Below are 15,646 nucleotides of genomic sequence, written 5' to 3'. Positions count from 1 at the left end.
ATTTTAAATGCACATCCTGTAGGTCTACCTGTTCTACCTCCCTGGTAAATATCGAAGCAAATTAATTATTCAGTATTTATCATCTCTCTAACATTCCTATCTATCTCTTCATGGTCCTATTCCCAACATAGCCTTCCTTTTTTGTTGATGTGCTTGTAACTCATTTTCCTATTTTGTTTTATGCTCGTTGATAATCTAATTTCAAGACTCTCCCTCGCTCTATAGGACACAGCTACTGAGATAGTAAGAGTGCACAAGCCAGTGAGCACTATCACCATGAGGTAGAGAGTTAGTCTGGTCAGGCCAGTAGGGGGTTATCAGTTAGATTGATAGAGTGTCAACTCACAGCAGACTATGTACAGCAATCAGGAAGTTCAATAAAACAGTGTTGGACCATAAAAAAAAGAGATAATCTAATTTCAGAGCTTCAATTTGCCTTCTCATCTTCTAATTTCATGTTCTTTATCCTGCACTCCTCTGCTTCTATCTAAGAACAAAGAACAAAGAAATGTACAGCACAGGAACAGGCCCTTCGGCCCTCCAAGCCCGTGCCGACCATGCTGCCCGACTAAACTACAATCTTCTACACTTCCTGGGTCCGTATCCTTCTATTCCCATCCTATTCATATATTTGTCAAGATGCCCCTTAAATGTCCCTATCGTCCCTGCTTCCACTGCCTCCTCCGGTAGCGAGTTCCAGGCACCCACTACCCTCTGCGTAAAAAACTTGCCTCGTACATCTACTCTAAACCTTGCCCCTCTCACCTTAAACCTATGCCCCCTAGTAATTGACCCCTCTACCCTGGGGAAAAGCCTCTGACTATCCACTCTGTCTATGCCCCTCATAATTTTGTATACCTCTATCAGGTCTCCCCTCAACCTCCTTCGTTCCAGTGAGAACAAACCGAGTTTATTCAACCGCTCCTCATAGCTAATGCCCTCCATACCAGGCAACATTCTGGTAAATCTCTTCTGCACCCTCTCTAAAGCCTCCACATCCTTCTGGTAGTGTGGCGACCAGAATTGAACACTATACTCCAAGTGTGGCCTAACTAAGGTTCTATACAGCTGCAACATGACTTGCCAATTCTTATACTCAATGCCCCGGCCAATGAAGGCAAGCATGCCATATGCCTTATTAACTACCTTCTCCACCTGTGTTGCCCCTTTCAGTGACCTGTGGACCTGTACTCCTAGATCTCTTTGACTTTCAATACTCTTGAGGGTTCTACCATTCACTGTATATTCCCTACCTGCATTAGACCTTCCAAAATGCATTACCTCACATTTGTCCGGATTAAACTCCATCTGCCATCTCTCCGCCCAAGTCTCCAGACAATCTAAATCCTGCTGTATCCTCCGACAGTCCTCATCGCTATCCGCAATTCCACCAACCTTTGTGTCGTCTGCAAACTTACTAATCAGACCAGTTACATTTTCCTCCAAATCATTTATATATACTACAAAGAGCAAAGGTCCCAGCACTGATCCCTGTGGAACACCACTGGTCACAGCCCTCCAATTAGAAAAGCATCCTTCCATTGCTACTCTCTGCCTTCTATGGCCTAGCCAGTTCTGTATCCACCTTGCCAGCTCACCCCTGAAATGGGCTCTACTTAATGTATGCTTCTTTCTTAACGCTCTATTGCTCCCTTCTGTCTCTATTCATCCGTGGAGCTCGACTAATGTTTAGTTTATTCTTTCCTTTCAGCTGAATATATTTTCCTGCATTCAGTTGAACAATGTTATAAATGTGTCCAGTTGTTGTTTTACATGTTTGTTGCCCATTATCTTTCCCCAATTTTTATTCTCAGTCCTCAAAAACAGCTTTTCTCCAATCTACTAAAGTAGATGTTATCATACTTATGTCCTTCTATATCATCTTAAAGCATAGTATATTATGGTCAATAAAGTTCCCATATTCTTACTCCTTTCATCTGCTCTGGTTCATTTCCCATGAATAGATCCAATCCTCTCTTGTTGGGATTTCTACATATTGGGTTAGAAAAGAATCTTGTGCACATTGTAGGAACTCTATTCCATTATCCCCTTTACTTCTGACTTTTGTCCAATTAATATCAGAGTTGTTGAAATCCCCCATGGTTATTATTCAATGTCTTTTACTCAATTCTATAATTTGTCTGCATGTTCTTTCCTCCTCCTCCTTTCTTACAGTGGTGGTGTGTTAATGTTATGGGTTTTTTATTATCTTTTATTTCTATTTTTGTCTTGTTAATAGCTGTGTCCCTTTTTGCTACTGCCATCGTGTTGTCCCCAATAGGTACAGCTACTCCACCTTGCTATATTTTATTCTTTAGCTTTTCTAAATATCATATGTCATAGGGGGTGCGATTCAGTGGCCTCGTCGTGCCCAGATGAGGCCGTTGAATCTTGCAAGAGGCCTCTCGCGAGATTCGCAATGCTCGAAACGTGGCGTGTGATTCAATGGAATCATGCATGAAGTCTCAATCTGGATCTTGCCCTCACTGGGCGTAATCTAGATCAGCATACTTAAATGGGCCAATAGACTTATTTAAATATACATTCGGCGGACACACCCAGCACCCGGGACTCAACCGCCCCGCTTGGGAGACCTCGCTAGGGTGTCGTTTAGTACTGGCCCACACAACCATGAACTAGGCGTAACAACACCTGGGGGCGTCTCTCAGGCCATTGGGGTGGTTGGGGGAAGGGTGGCACCCTGGTACTCCCCTGGCACCTAGGGATCTTGGCACTGCATGTCTGGCACCCTGGCAGTGTCAGGGTGGCAATGCCAGTCTTCCCAAGTGCCAAGTTGTCACTGCCAGGAATCAGGCCCAGGCGGGTCATGCCAGGGAGAGGGTGGGGGGTGGGGGAAGAGAGAGAGAGAGAGACAGAGAGAGAAGGAAGATCGGGGCAGCCTTCCAAAGTGGCGTCCCGATCCGAGGAGCCTTTCCAGCTGGCGAGTTGAAATCCCTCTACGTGCAGCCTCGGCAGAGAGTATTTCCCGTAGGTTAGAAAAAATGGCAAAGTGCTGTTGAATAGCGGGATGTTTCTTGGCACTGCAAGTGCTGAGAAACACCCCGTTAAACCTGCCATTCAGCAGACTTTAACTCAAGTCCACTGAATTGCAACCATATTGTTTAATTTCCAGCCTTAAATTTTCTGTAGCCATGTCTCAGTGGTCCCTACAATGTCTGGGTTTTCCCAGTGATTAACTGCCTCCAGCTCCCCGTTTATTACAGACATTGTGTGCACCATTGTACATTGTAACGCACATTTAATTAAAAATTCCGTCACTTTATATTTAACCACCTTTTAGATTTCTATTCTATAATATTCTCCCTTACACTCTTCTTCTTTCCTACACTCTCTTGCCCTGTTTGCATTTAGGTTGCTTACATTTCTTGTGATCCCTCTCCCATCTTACAAGTTTGCCACCTATCTATTTACCCCTTCTTCTCCAACATGGGTCACATCTCAAAGGGTTAAAGGCCACAGGGAAATTTTATTCAGCACAAAAACAAACAAAAATTCCACCAGTGTACCTTTTTTTACATTATAATACATTAGATTACAAGGAACATGCTAAAATTTCCATTTTTTTCCCTAAAACGTTAATATCTATATTAAAATGTGCTTTATATTACATTATCGCTTTATATGACGTTTTCAAGTTGCCTGGGCTTATTGCCGATGCAACAATCAGAAAAAACCTCTTTGCTGGCAAAAATTAACAGCAGAATTTGAATAATACAGTGGGGAGATTCAGAGGTCACATTGTTAGAATGCTAGAGTGCTGCTGTATCTATCTGTATGCAAGCAGTGTCATGAAATAAAATTGAAAAATGGAATACTGTAGGTGTTGGAAATCTGAAATAAAATAAAATATGCTGGAAATACTCAGCAGGGTATGGCAATATCTATGGACAGAGTTAACATTTCAGGTCAGTGATCTTTCACCAGAACTGTATTTGCAGCATTTTCTGTTTTTATTTTATACAATAAGATGTTTTTGAAAATACAAGTTCTGCAGAATCCACAAGCTTTTTCTAGGAATAAGATCACCTGGAATTGGAAAGCTGTAAAACCCTGTGGATAGAGTGGGAATATTTTCCTTACCTGTGAATACAGTTTTTCCCTTCGAGGTAAGCCATACCAGCAGCAGCATCCAAAGACATCTTTACAAGCTGTTTCATTTTTAACTCATCTTTCTTCTTTCTTAAAAATGAAAGGAAATCACCACCTATACATAAAACAAGATATAATCATGTGGTCACAATATCCCCTCAATTTATGTAGTTTTAAGAAATAATGTTTAAAAACCACACATTTATTTAACATGACACCGAAATGACCATAAATAATACTGTCATGCTGAAGTGCTAATCTGGACATTTCTGATCTTCTCCATTATAGAATCCCTACAGTGCAGAAGGATGTCATTCGGCCCATCCAGTTTGCACTGACCTTCCGAAAGAGCGCGCTACGTAGGCCCACACCCCATCCTATCTCTGTAACTCCACCTACACTGCACATCTTTGAACTGTGGGAGGAAACCAGAACACCCGGAGGAAACCTACACAAACATGGGGAGAATGTGTAAACAGCACACAGTCACCCAAGGCCGGAATCGAACCCAGGTCCTGGCACTCTGAGGCAGCAGTGCTAACCACTGTGCCGTCACGCTCTTAAAATTCTCTCTTAAAAGGTGTTTTACATATCATTAAATGTCTTGAGCTTTCACTTGTGTGTCTTGCATAGGTCTTTGACTGCACACCATTAAAGCAACAATTTCTAACATGCAAACTATACTTCCAAGAGAGTCTAAGTTCCTATTTTTTAAAGGGGTAGCAGTGCCTGCACAGCAACGATGGCAACCTGATTCAGTGCCCAGTCAGGGAAATTAAATTTTACGGTGGTCGATTAGCAACTGCCTACATTAGAAAAAAAGTAGTATGCAGGAAGCTAAAACCGTTCACTCAATAGTTAAGGAAGATGGAAAGGGCACAGAAAAGGCAAAAAATATTCAAAGAACTTGGAAAAGCCTGGGATGTGGAAATCCTGCGAAACTCAATAGCAGAGAGTCTTGTTTTTTGTTTGAAAATGTTTTTATTTAGTTTTCATATTTTATATCCAACAATTTAGAAATGACAAAATCTGCGCACAAATTAACACATATTCACAAGCGAGCACCTTCGCGACAACTGTGGCCGTGACCCCCCCCTTTAGTCGGCGTACATATTTTACATTCCCAAATATGGCAAAACATTTACAGGCATTTATTTATTTAAATTTAGCGTACCCAATTCATTTTTCCAATTAAGGTGCAATTTAGCGTGGCCAATCCACCTACCCTGCACATCTTTGGATTGTGGGGGCAAAACCCACGCAAATACGGAGAGAATGTACAAACTCCACACGGACAGTGACCCAGAGACGGGATTGAACCTGCGACTTCGGCATCATGAGGCTGCAGTGCTACCTACTGAGCCACCGTGCTGCCCTATTTACAGGCATTTATATAATTTGGTTTGGGCCTTGCTTACCCTCGGTCCGGTCCCTCACGGTTTTGTCCCTCCTGCTTCTCCCTTATGCATGCCTTCGCTTCCCTCTTCCCCCCCCCCCCCTTTCCTCTCTGTTTCGTGGCTCGCCCTTGTCTCCCATCATTCCCTTACCCCACTGGTGCTGGCTACGGACAGGTCTGGAAACAAGTTGGTGAATGGCTTCCTGTGGAAGCCTTCTTCTTACGCACGGATGGCAAATTTTATTTTCTCCAGCCTGAGAAGTTCTGCCTGGTTGGACAGCCAATCTGTAGCCTTGGGTGCTGTTGTCAATCGCCAGTCAAGCAGGATTCTCCGGCGGCAATCAGGGAGGCAAAGGCTAAGGTATCAGCCCCCCTCCCCATGAAGAGTTCTGGTTGATCTGGTACCCCGAAGACCGGAACTTTTGGGCTTGGCTCCACCCTCACTCCACAACCCTGGACATGGCCTCAAAGAAGGGTCCAGTACCCGACAAGTCTGGAGCAAGCCCATAACATGTGGGTGTGGTTGGCCAGCCCTCCCTGATGCCAAGCAGAGAGTCTCCTGAACATGTGGATCACACTGACAGCCTTGCAGCAGAGTACAGCAGCATGAGAAAGACAGTGAGGAGGACAATCCCTGATAATCAGGATATTGGACAAGTCTGCAATCAGATTGGGGGAAAGGTCCATGATCAACATTAGGGGTAAGAGGCTCCCAGTTGGGATGGCTGTGAGGTCACCAATTGATTCGGGGCTGCCAGAGTTCAGGATTGTGAAGTATACAGAAGGAGACTGGTGATCCAGGCTTTGTGGGAGCAGAGAGACTGATGAGCAGGTTTTAAGTAGTCAGAGGCTTCTTTGAGCGACCCGGGGTGAGCACACCTGCTCCTTCTGGTCCACAGTGAAGGGGGAGTCCAGGGATGGGACCTCTTAAAACTGAATAGCTGGGATAGATTAGTTTTACATAAGTTAGTTTATTAAGGATTGAGATTAATTATAGAAAATATACCCAATAATCATTATTAACCATTAAACCTGCATTTTAGGACATTGCAATGATAATCATGTAGGCTCTGGCTACAAGCAGTGGCTGCAATGCATGATGGGATTTAGGCTAGCTAACTTGCCCATGTTTTTGAGACACACGAGATGTGTGGTCAGCAGATTACATGGTGGACGGATGATAGAATCTACCTTTTTAGTATAGAATCTACCTTTTAGTATATGACAAATTAAAGGAATAAATGGCCCAAGATTTAAAATGGATTCCCACATTTCAAGCAGGACAGTGAAAAATGCTGTTTCCCATGAGAAACATCAAGATAAGAAAGCTAGACTTATCAAGGACACATACAAGTGTTCCCAGAAACTGTTGTCATGACAACGGATAAGATTCATAAGAAAGGCGCATTTCATCACCTCATGTTAAAATTTGACGGACGGATGTTGATCGAATTGAATTAACTGTGTAATAACTTTAACCCAATCACAGCCAGAAAGGGGGGTACCATTAGTGACAGCAATAATCTTTTAAAAATACATGCCGGTTTGAACAACTCATTCCAGGATCACCTATCTATAACTTCTGAAGCTATTCTTCTGCGCTATCGCTTTTGAACAGCCATTCTGTTTTTATTTTCAACTTTCTGTATCATGTATTCAACTAGAAGAAATATTAAGAGCTGTAATTTGTATTGAATTCAACTCAGTACTTTGTATTTGGTTGGACAAAACAAACTTTAAAAAGACTCTGTATTTGCTTGAAAACTGACCTCTGATAAGAGACATCTGAAAGGCTATATGAATAAAGACAATTTACTTAATGCATGAAGCTCTGTTTCATAATCTGACGAGCAGTGTATATCGTGCGGCGACACATAAGATACACTAACCAAAGTTCAGATCTAATAACAAAGTAAACAGGTTTTTTCAATGGCCCCCAATATCATGAAATAAAGAGGAAGCCAGTTCTGCCAGCCCGTCCCTAGCTGGACAATGGGTGGACAGGATCTGTCACCGATATTAGGATGAGAAAAACAACTTAAAATGGACACAGGACCTTGGTAAACAACAGGTGACAGGATGAGGTTAAATCATGGGTTGGTCACAATTTTATTGGATAGTTTGAACATGACAGCTTCAGAGATTGGATCAAGTCCAACTGGGGTGGGCTATTGATTTTTGGAAGTCGTATAATTGATGTGTTTTTATCAGTGTTCAGCAGATCGATCTTGGCATTATCCATGTCCATCTCTCGTATACACGAAACCAAGCTTGGGATAATAAAAGCCGTCTTATCCAAGGTTGTTGCGTGTCTGCTCTGTTTATTAAGCTAAGGCCTAACAATGAGGGAGGAACCCACGTTAAGGCTGGCTCAATACTCAGGCCTTAGAAAACGTTCCTACACATAGAGTGCTGAAAGAGGTACTTATCTTTGGGAACAGGCAGTTCCAGTCTCCATCTCACTTGCCGTTTTCTGGGGAAAGCTGTGCATCTACAGTAAATTATAAATCAGGTTCCATAATGGACTGGGCGAGTCCAATTAACATATGTTCATTCGGTGTTCCACTTCTTCACAAGACATCTTGTTGCTCCACATGCATGGGTAGTGAGGCTGGGGTTGCATTCCCTGTATTTCTCTCTTTAAGAACCAACACCCCAATCTGTTATGCAGAGTGGTGGCGGTGGGGGCGGTTGCTTAATATTGTGACCTATTATTCCAAGTCCCATTCTAATCACATATAAAGTGGAAAAAGTGAGGAAAATAATTCTTAAATTGTTCATGCAAGGAGAACATTCTCCAAGGAATAAGCCACAACAATTATGAGAGGAGATATAATATATATATATATATATGACAATTATTAAAGAAGCTGGAATTATTCTTGTTAGAGCAGAGAAGGTTAAAGGGATGCTTAATAGAGGTGCTCAAAATTAAGAAGGATTTTGATAGGAAAATCTATAGGAGAGTTTTTTCATGGAGCAAATTATTATGATCTGGAATCCACTGTCTGAAAGGGCGGTGAAAGCAGATTCAGTGGAAAATTTTAAAAAGGAATTGAATAGAAAAGTAATAATTTAAATTGTGGATGTTAGATCTATAAGTGGTTGATACCCGAATCATGTCCTACACCAGGGTGTGAGCCCAAAAATCAAGGTGGACACTCCAGTACAGCACTCCCATCCATACTGTATTGTCAGAAATGCTGTCTTTCAGATCAGATGTTATACTGAAACACCATCTGTCCGCTCAGGTGGGTGTAAAAAACCTCAAGGCACTATTTCGAAGAGCAGCAGGAAAATTAACTCAGGTAACACGGCAAATATTTATCCCTCAATCAACATCACAAAAAAAGATTATCTGTTCATTATCACATTGTTGTTTGAGAGAGTTTGCAGAGTGCAAATTAGCTGCCACGTAGCAGAGCGGACAGGGCCGGAAAATGCAGCAAGCTGTTCAAACTCCATTGACTGCAGCAGAACCAAAAGAATCTGCTGGTGGGAAGGGTTGTAAAATGCTGTTCATTAATGTTTCGCTCTTGGATATTGCCCGAGCTGTTGAAGTTTTCCACTGTTTTCTGTATTAAATCGAAGATTAACAATGTTTGTCATGGGTTCTCCTTGAGAACACAACATGCCTCTAGGTACTGTAGCTGAAGTTCAAAAGACAGCCTTAGTGACAATTCGAAATAGACCATTAGAGTGGCTATACCCAAGAGTCAAAATGCAATACTTTAGTGGCAGAGGGAAGAGAGTAGAAATAGCCGCACCTAATAAAGGAATTTGTTTTACACAAAGGAGCAGCATTGCACTATGCCACCAACTTGGGTAAATGGGATAAACTGAAGATTTCTATGACACATCACAAAATGGAACAGGACAACTTACAAGAAACTGGAAAATGATCACTTTCAAATGTATTCAACAATTTGACACTAATATCTTGGTGCCTGAATAAGAATCACATTTCTTTGCATTTTCCTATTTCAATAAAAATGAAGTTGCCGAACTTGCATTTATATAGGCCTAGGTCTTCCATTCTCCCTAGTGCCATTCCCTGGAAGATGTGCAGGGGACACTTAGAAGTCCCCACCTGAGGACGACATGCGAATTGCCGAGGAAGTTTCAATTTCTGTTGGGCAATTACCCTGAATATGTAACCCTTTGAAACTCCGATTTAAAATCAGATGGTTCGGACTCTTGACAGAATAGTAGTTACCCAGGGAACATAACATGGTTAAAACCCATTCTAATTCTTGGATAACTATATTAATTATACACCCCCGACCACCCTCCTAATAACCCTGCCCCTGACTAGACCCTCTGACAAGCACACTACCTCTCTGACCATCTGAAATACCAAGTCCCCTCCTCCCACCATAGCCTACCCATTCATCTTACACACTTAGCTTCTCTCCTAGCTGTAAAAGTAGCTGGAACATTTAAACTAAAAAACTAGAGCAGCCAGTGGGAGATTATTTTTTAAAAACTTTAAAAAAAAAATTTAGAATACCCAATTATTTTTTCCCCCCCAATTATTAAGGGGCAATTTAGCGTGGCCAATCCACCTAACATGCACATCTTTGGGTTCTGGGGGTGAAAGCCATGCAGACATGGGGAGAATGTGCAAACTCCACACAGTCAGTGACCCAGGGCCAAGATTCGAACACGGGTCCTCAGCGCCACAGTCCCAGTGCTAACCACTGCGCCACATGCCGCCCAAATTAGGCAAATTTTTGACCTACAAAGAAGTGAGAGGCTAGGAGATGTCAGGCAGGAAGTTGGAGCTGAGGTGAAATCAGATTAACCATGATCTTATTGAATGATGGAGCAGGCTCAACAGGAATGTCCACTCCTGTTCCTATTTCTTATGATCTTATAATTTAATGACCTCTGGTACTAATAATAATAATCTTCATTCATGTCATTAGTAGGCTTACATTAACACTGCAATGAAGTTACTGTGAAAAGCCCCTAGTCACCACACTATGGAGCCTGTTCGGGTACACTAAGGGAGAACTCAGAATTTCCAATCCACCAAATAAGCACATCTTTCGGGACTTGTGGGAGGAAACTGGGGCACCTGGAGGAAACCCACGCAGACACAGGGAGAACATGCAAACTCCGCACAGACAGTGGCCCAAGCCGGGAATCGAACCCGGGTCCCTGGTGCCGTGAAGCAACAGAGCTAACCACTGTGCTACCGTGCCGCATTCTCTCAGTTTTGCAATAAAGTACAGCCTCTGCTATGTGTTTAAGTGTCTGAAGTGGGCTTGAACTCCATGACCTTTTGACTTGGAGGGTAGAGTCTGATCATTCAGCAAAGCCTGACCTTTGATATGAGTGCACATGAATACCAAATTAAAGTTTTTCAGATCAAGGATTATTCTTTTTGAATTATTTGTGTAAATAATAATAATAAGCTTTATTAGTGTCACATGTGAGCCTAAATTAACACTGCAATGAAGTTACTGTGAAAATCCCCTAGTCGCTACACTCCAGCGCCTGTTTGGGTACACTGGGGGAGAATTCAGAATGTCCAATTGATTGATTGATTTATTGTCACATGTACCGAAGTATAGTGGAAAGCATTTTCTGCGGCCAAAGGAACGTACACTCTATGTACATAGTAGACAAAAAGAATAATCAACAAAGTACATTGACAGAATGGATGAGAGTTTGTGCGGGGGATCGGGATTGAAGGCACTAGCAACAGCGCCGCTCCTGATGGCCCCGGGGAAATACTCAGGGAGTCCGGTAATAATAGCTTCATTGAGAATTTGGAGGCAGTTTCACCAACACTTCGGGTTGGGGGCAGGGTCAAGGGAAATACCGATTCGGGGGAACAACAGAGTTGAGCCAGGAAAGTGGGATGGAAATTTTCGGAAATGGGAGGAGAAGGGAATTAAGACACTAAAATATTTGTTTCTTGGGGGTCGGTTTGCAGGATTGAAGGAGCTGGAAGCGAAGTATGGGCTGGAGCAGGGGGAAATGTTTAGATACATGCAAGCTCGAGATTTTGCCAGAAAGGAGATACAGAGCTTCCCGGTGGAGCCGGACTCCACATTGCTGGAGGAGGTGCTGACGGCAGGGGGACTGGAGAAGCGGGTAGTGTCAGCGGTTTACGGAGCTATTTTGGAAGAGAAGGCACCACTGGAAGAGATCAAAGCAAAGTGGGAGGAAGAGTTGGGAGAGGACATGGAGGACGGGTTCTGGTGTGAGGTGCTCCGGAAAGTGAACGCCTCCACCTCGTGCGCGAGGTTGGGGCTGATACAGCTGAAGGTGGTATATAGAGCACACCTCACGAGGGCGAGGATGAGCCGATTCTTTGAAGGGATGGAAGATGTGTGTGAACGTTGCAGGGGGGTCCCGCAAATCACGTTCATATGTTTTGGTCCTGTCCAAAGCTGGAGGATTACTGGAAAGAGGTTTTTAGAGTAATCTCTAAAGTGGTGCACGCGAAACTGGACCCGCTCCCTCGGGAGGCCATATTCGGGGTGTCGGACTAGCCGGGGTTGGAAATGGGTGCTGAGGCAGATGTTGTAGCCTTCGCCTCGTTGATCACCCGAAGGCGGATCCTGATGGGATGGAGAGCAACCTCTTCAACCTGTGCCCTGGCATGGCGGGGGGACCTGTTGGAATTCTTGACTCTTGAGAAGGTTAAGTTTGAACTGAGGGGAAGGATGGAGGGGTTCTACAATTCATGGGCATTATTTATTATGCACTTTCAAGAACTGGATAACATCGAACATTAGTTGGGGGTGGGGGTTGGGGTAGTGTGTGTGTTAATGGTGACTATGGGTGATTCCTGATTCCTTTTTGTCATTTGTTTATGTGAACATGCGGGCTAATGTTTGGGGTTTGGTGGGAGGATGGGATCGCTGTTATTGATATGGGGATTGACATATTCGTTACTGATTATTGTTTATTGTTGTGGGTGTAAATTTGACAGAAAATGTGAAAAAGGAGAATAAAAATATTTTTAAAAACAAAGTACATTGACAAATAGTACATTGGCAAATGGTGGTTGGTTACAGTGCAGAACAAGGGCTAAACAAAGCATATACACGGGCAAGAGCAGCATTGGGCGTCGGGAATAGTGTTCTTACAGGGAAAAGATCAGTCCGAGGGAGAGACGTTGAGGAGTCGAGTAGCTTTGGGGAAAAAGCTGTTCCTACGTCTGGATGTGTGGGTCTCCAGACTTCTGTATCTTCTGCCTGAAGGAAGGGTCTGGAAGAGGGCAATGCCTGGGTGGGAGGGGTCTCTGACAATGCCACCTGCCTTCCTGAGGAGGGCGGCAAGCTTGTGTGATGTGTTGGGCAGAGTTCATCACACTCTGCAGTTCCTTGCGATCTTGGGCCGAGCAGTTGCCATACCAAGCTGTAATGCAGCAGGAGAGGATGCTCTCTATTGCACATCTGTAGAGGTTTGTGAGAGTTGATGTAGGTCAATTCACCTAACAAGCACATCTTTCGGGACTTGTGAAGGAAACCGGAGCGCCTGGAGGAAACCCACGCAGACATGGGGAGAACATGCAGACTCTGCACAGACAGTGACGCAAGCCAGGAATCGAACCCAGGTCGCTGGTGCTGTGAAGCAACAGTGCTAACCACCGTGTTACCGTGCCGCATGATATAATGCCACTTACATTGTAATCACTTTTCTCTCGATTCAAAATTAAACATTTCATAACAGCTTAAATGCAAAGCTAAACTCTTAAGCCTTTTTCCAAAATCAAAGAACCTTCAGCTACTATCACCTTACAGCAGAGAAGAGTGATTGAACCATACTGGACTGGATTTGAAAGACTGGTCAGCATAGCAGCTACAGAAATATAGGTGGATTTCAGGTTGGTGAGAATGGACTTATTTTTTAAAAAACGTAGATCTCTTTATAATTCTACTCAAGAGTATGGATAACAGCTTGACAGCACTTTGGAAATTTTATGAGTACCTTGAGATATGTTTTGCAAAATGTCTTTTTTATGTTCGTTATCTCTTTGGTGCAATACACCTGGTAAGTATCTTATGGGCACCTTATCAAATGCTTTTTGGAATCTCCATAAACCACAATCACTGTGCTTCCATTATTCATCCTCTCTATGATGAATCATGACCCGCCTTTTAGAAATTCATGCCAACTTGCACACTTAGCAATATTTATCTAAATGCCGAGTAATGCCACCTCAAGTTATAAAACCTGCATAATTTACCCAAAATTGAAATTAAATTGACTGGTCTATAATTTCCTGGATTACCCTGACTCTCTTTATCACATTTGAGATTAAAAAAACAGTATTTTGGACATGTGGAGGTCAGTCAGCAATTGAATTCTGATGATGGGCAAACACCCAAATCAATTCCATAAGAACTAGGAGCAGGAGTAGGCCATCTGGCCCCTCGAGTCTGCTCCGCCATTCAATGAGATCATGGCTGATCTTTTGTGGACTCAGCTCCACTTTCCGGCCCAAACACCATAACCCTTAATCCCTTTATTCTTCAAAAAGAATAAAGAATACAGCCTGGCAGTTCTCTTTGCAGATGCTGGCTGACTTACTGGGTAAATCCAGCACTTCCTTTTTATTTTAGATTCCCAGCATCTGCAGCTTCCCTTTTTATTTGAATGCCATTTTTTCACAAGTCCAGCCTTCTGCCAAAGGTTTTCTTTCTATAGATTGCTGGAAACTATTGTCAGAGCCTTCACTATTTTTTCTCTGTCTTCCCTCAGGATCAATGAATGCAATTGACTAGGTCCTGATGATTTATTGGTCTTAAATTTGATTAACTTCATTTACTAGCAATCTCTTTGAATAACTTCCACTAACTCGCAGAATCATGGAATCATAGAATGGTCACTATTGACCAGACACCACTAATTTTTCTACAATTTCAGTATTGACCTCCATTGTGAAAGTTGAGACCAAGAGCTTACTTCTGCCATTCCCTGAATATGAATTACACACTTGCCCTTTTCAAGTTAGCAGCACCTTTCTAGTTTGACAATCCTCTTACTCTTCATGCACCTACATTAAGTCCTCATGTTGATTCACCTAATGTTGCTTCACTTTAATGGTGTTTGCCACATACTCCCTCTTCTGTGCCTGTTTGGTCATATTAGTTTTCCTGCAGTGCTTCCACCCTCAGTTGCTCGTCCTCACCCCCCTCCCCACCCCACCCATCATTTTCCTGCTAGTTTTGTCAAGCACCCCACTTAGCCAACTCCCAACCATTGCCTCCCGGCCTCTGTTCCTACCTCAGTTCTTGTGGTCTGTTCTTCGGTGGCTCCCAACTTCTGGCTTCTGCAGCTGAACTTGCTGTGCTCCATTGAGGGTAGTCAGGATTCAGCTGCAAACTACACTGGCCAAATTACGTCCCCAGATGGAGCCCAATCTAACCTTAAAAGTGCTGGGTACTAAGCTAAGTACTGTGCAGTACATTCAGTCCTCACTATATATTACTTTAGTGAATCGACTTTATGTGAAACATGATTTCCCATAGGAATCAATATGAAAGCTGGAGTTAAGTTCCATCAGGCATCTCTGGCCTGGAAAAAAAACACATACAAGTTGAAGTACTGTACCGTACATGTGCGGCGGTGTGCATTCCTAGCTGAAATAACTTGTGAAATGAAATAAATCATCTGCAATCCGATATAAATTCAAATTAAATAATAGCCACTAGTCTCTCTCTTCTTCGGCAGTCCCTCGTGTTTGGAAGTCGCTCCAGCTCAATGAGGTAAGATGTTTTATCTCTTCAGGGTTGCTTAGAGGGCATACTGAAAGCGTTTCAGTTGAGGTGGCTCTGTGTAATTTAAATGCTGGGCATGTTGGCTTGGCAGAACACCTGGCTGTTGCATGGCCCAAGCACTTAAGCAATATTGACTGCTCATTCTCCAGCCTCAAGACGTTTTAAATAATCCAATTTCACTGCTAAGCTGATGGCTTTTTTTTGCATTATTTGAAGCCCACTACCAGTAATTACTAGGTGCTTCTTGGTCATGTTTAGAAATAATTCACCCACAACATAATTCCAAAATTTAATAAACTTTGGCTTTGGATGCCTCTTTTTTATTAAAGAAAAGGTTGATGTTGCCTCGAGTATCACACAACTAACGTTGGCACCGACCCAACAGGACTATGTTACA

At 43.0% G+C, this 15,646-nt stretch overlaps 1 protein-coding gene across 2 annotated transcripts in view; it reads right to left on the bottom strand.

Annotated features, from left to right (window-relative positions):
• The window catches only part of fer (fer (fps/fes related) tyrosine kinase), a 414,420-nt gene that overhangs the window by 99,677 nt on the left and 299,097 nt on the right, over positions 1 to 15,646 (bottom strand). For both annotated transcript variants that reach the window (XM_072516399.1, XM_072516400.1), the window contains exon 16: positions 4,102 to 4,225. In XM_072516399.1, coding sequence (XP_072372500.1) covers positions 4,102 to 4,225 — 124 coding nt within the window. The remainder of the gene's footprint in view (positions 1 to 4,101; positions 4,226 to 15,646) is intronic.

This window comes from Scyliorhinus torazame, chromosome 9, assembly GCF_047496885.1.
Source record: "Scyliorhinus torazame isolate Kashiwa2021f chromosome 9, sScyTor2.1, whole genome shotgun sequence".
In the NCBI taxonomy this organism is placed as follows: Eukaryota; Metazoa; Chordata; class Chondrichthyes; order Carcharhiniformes; family Scyliorhinidae; genus Scyliorhinus; species Scyliorhinus torazame.
This window is presented reverse-complemented; position numbering and strand designations above follow the sequence as displayed.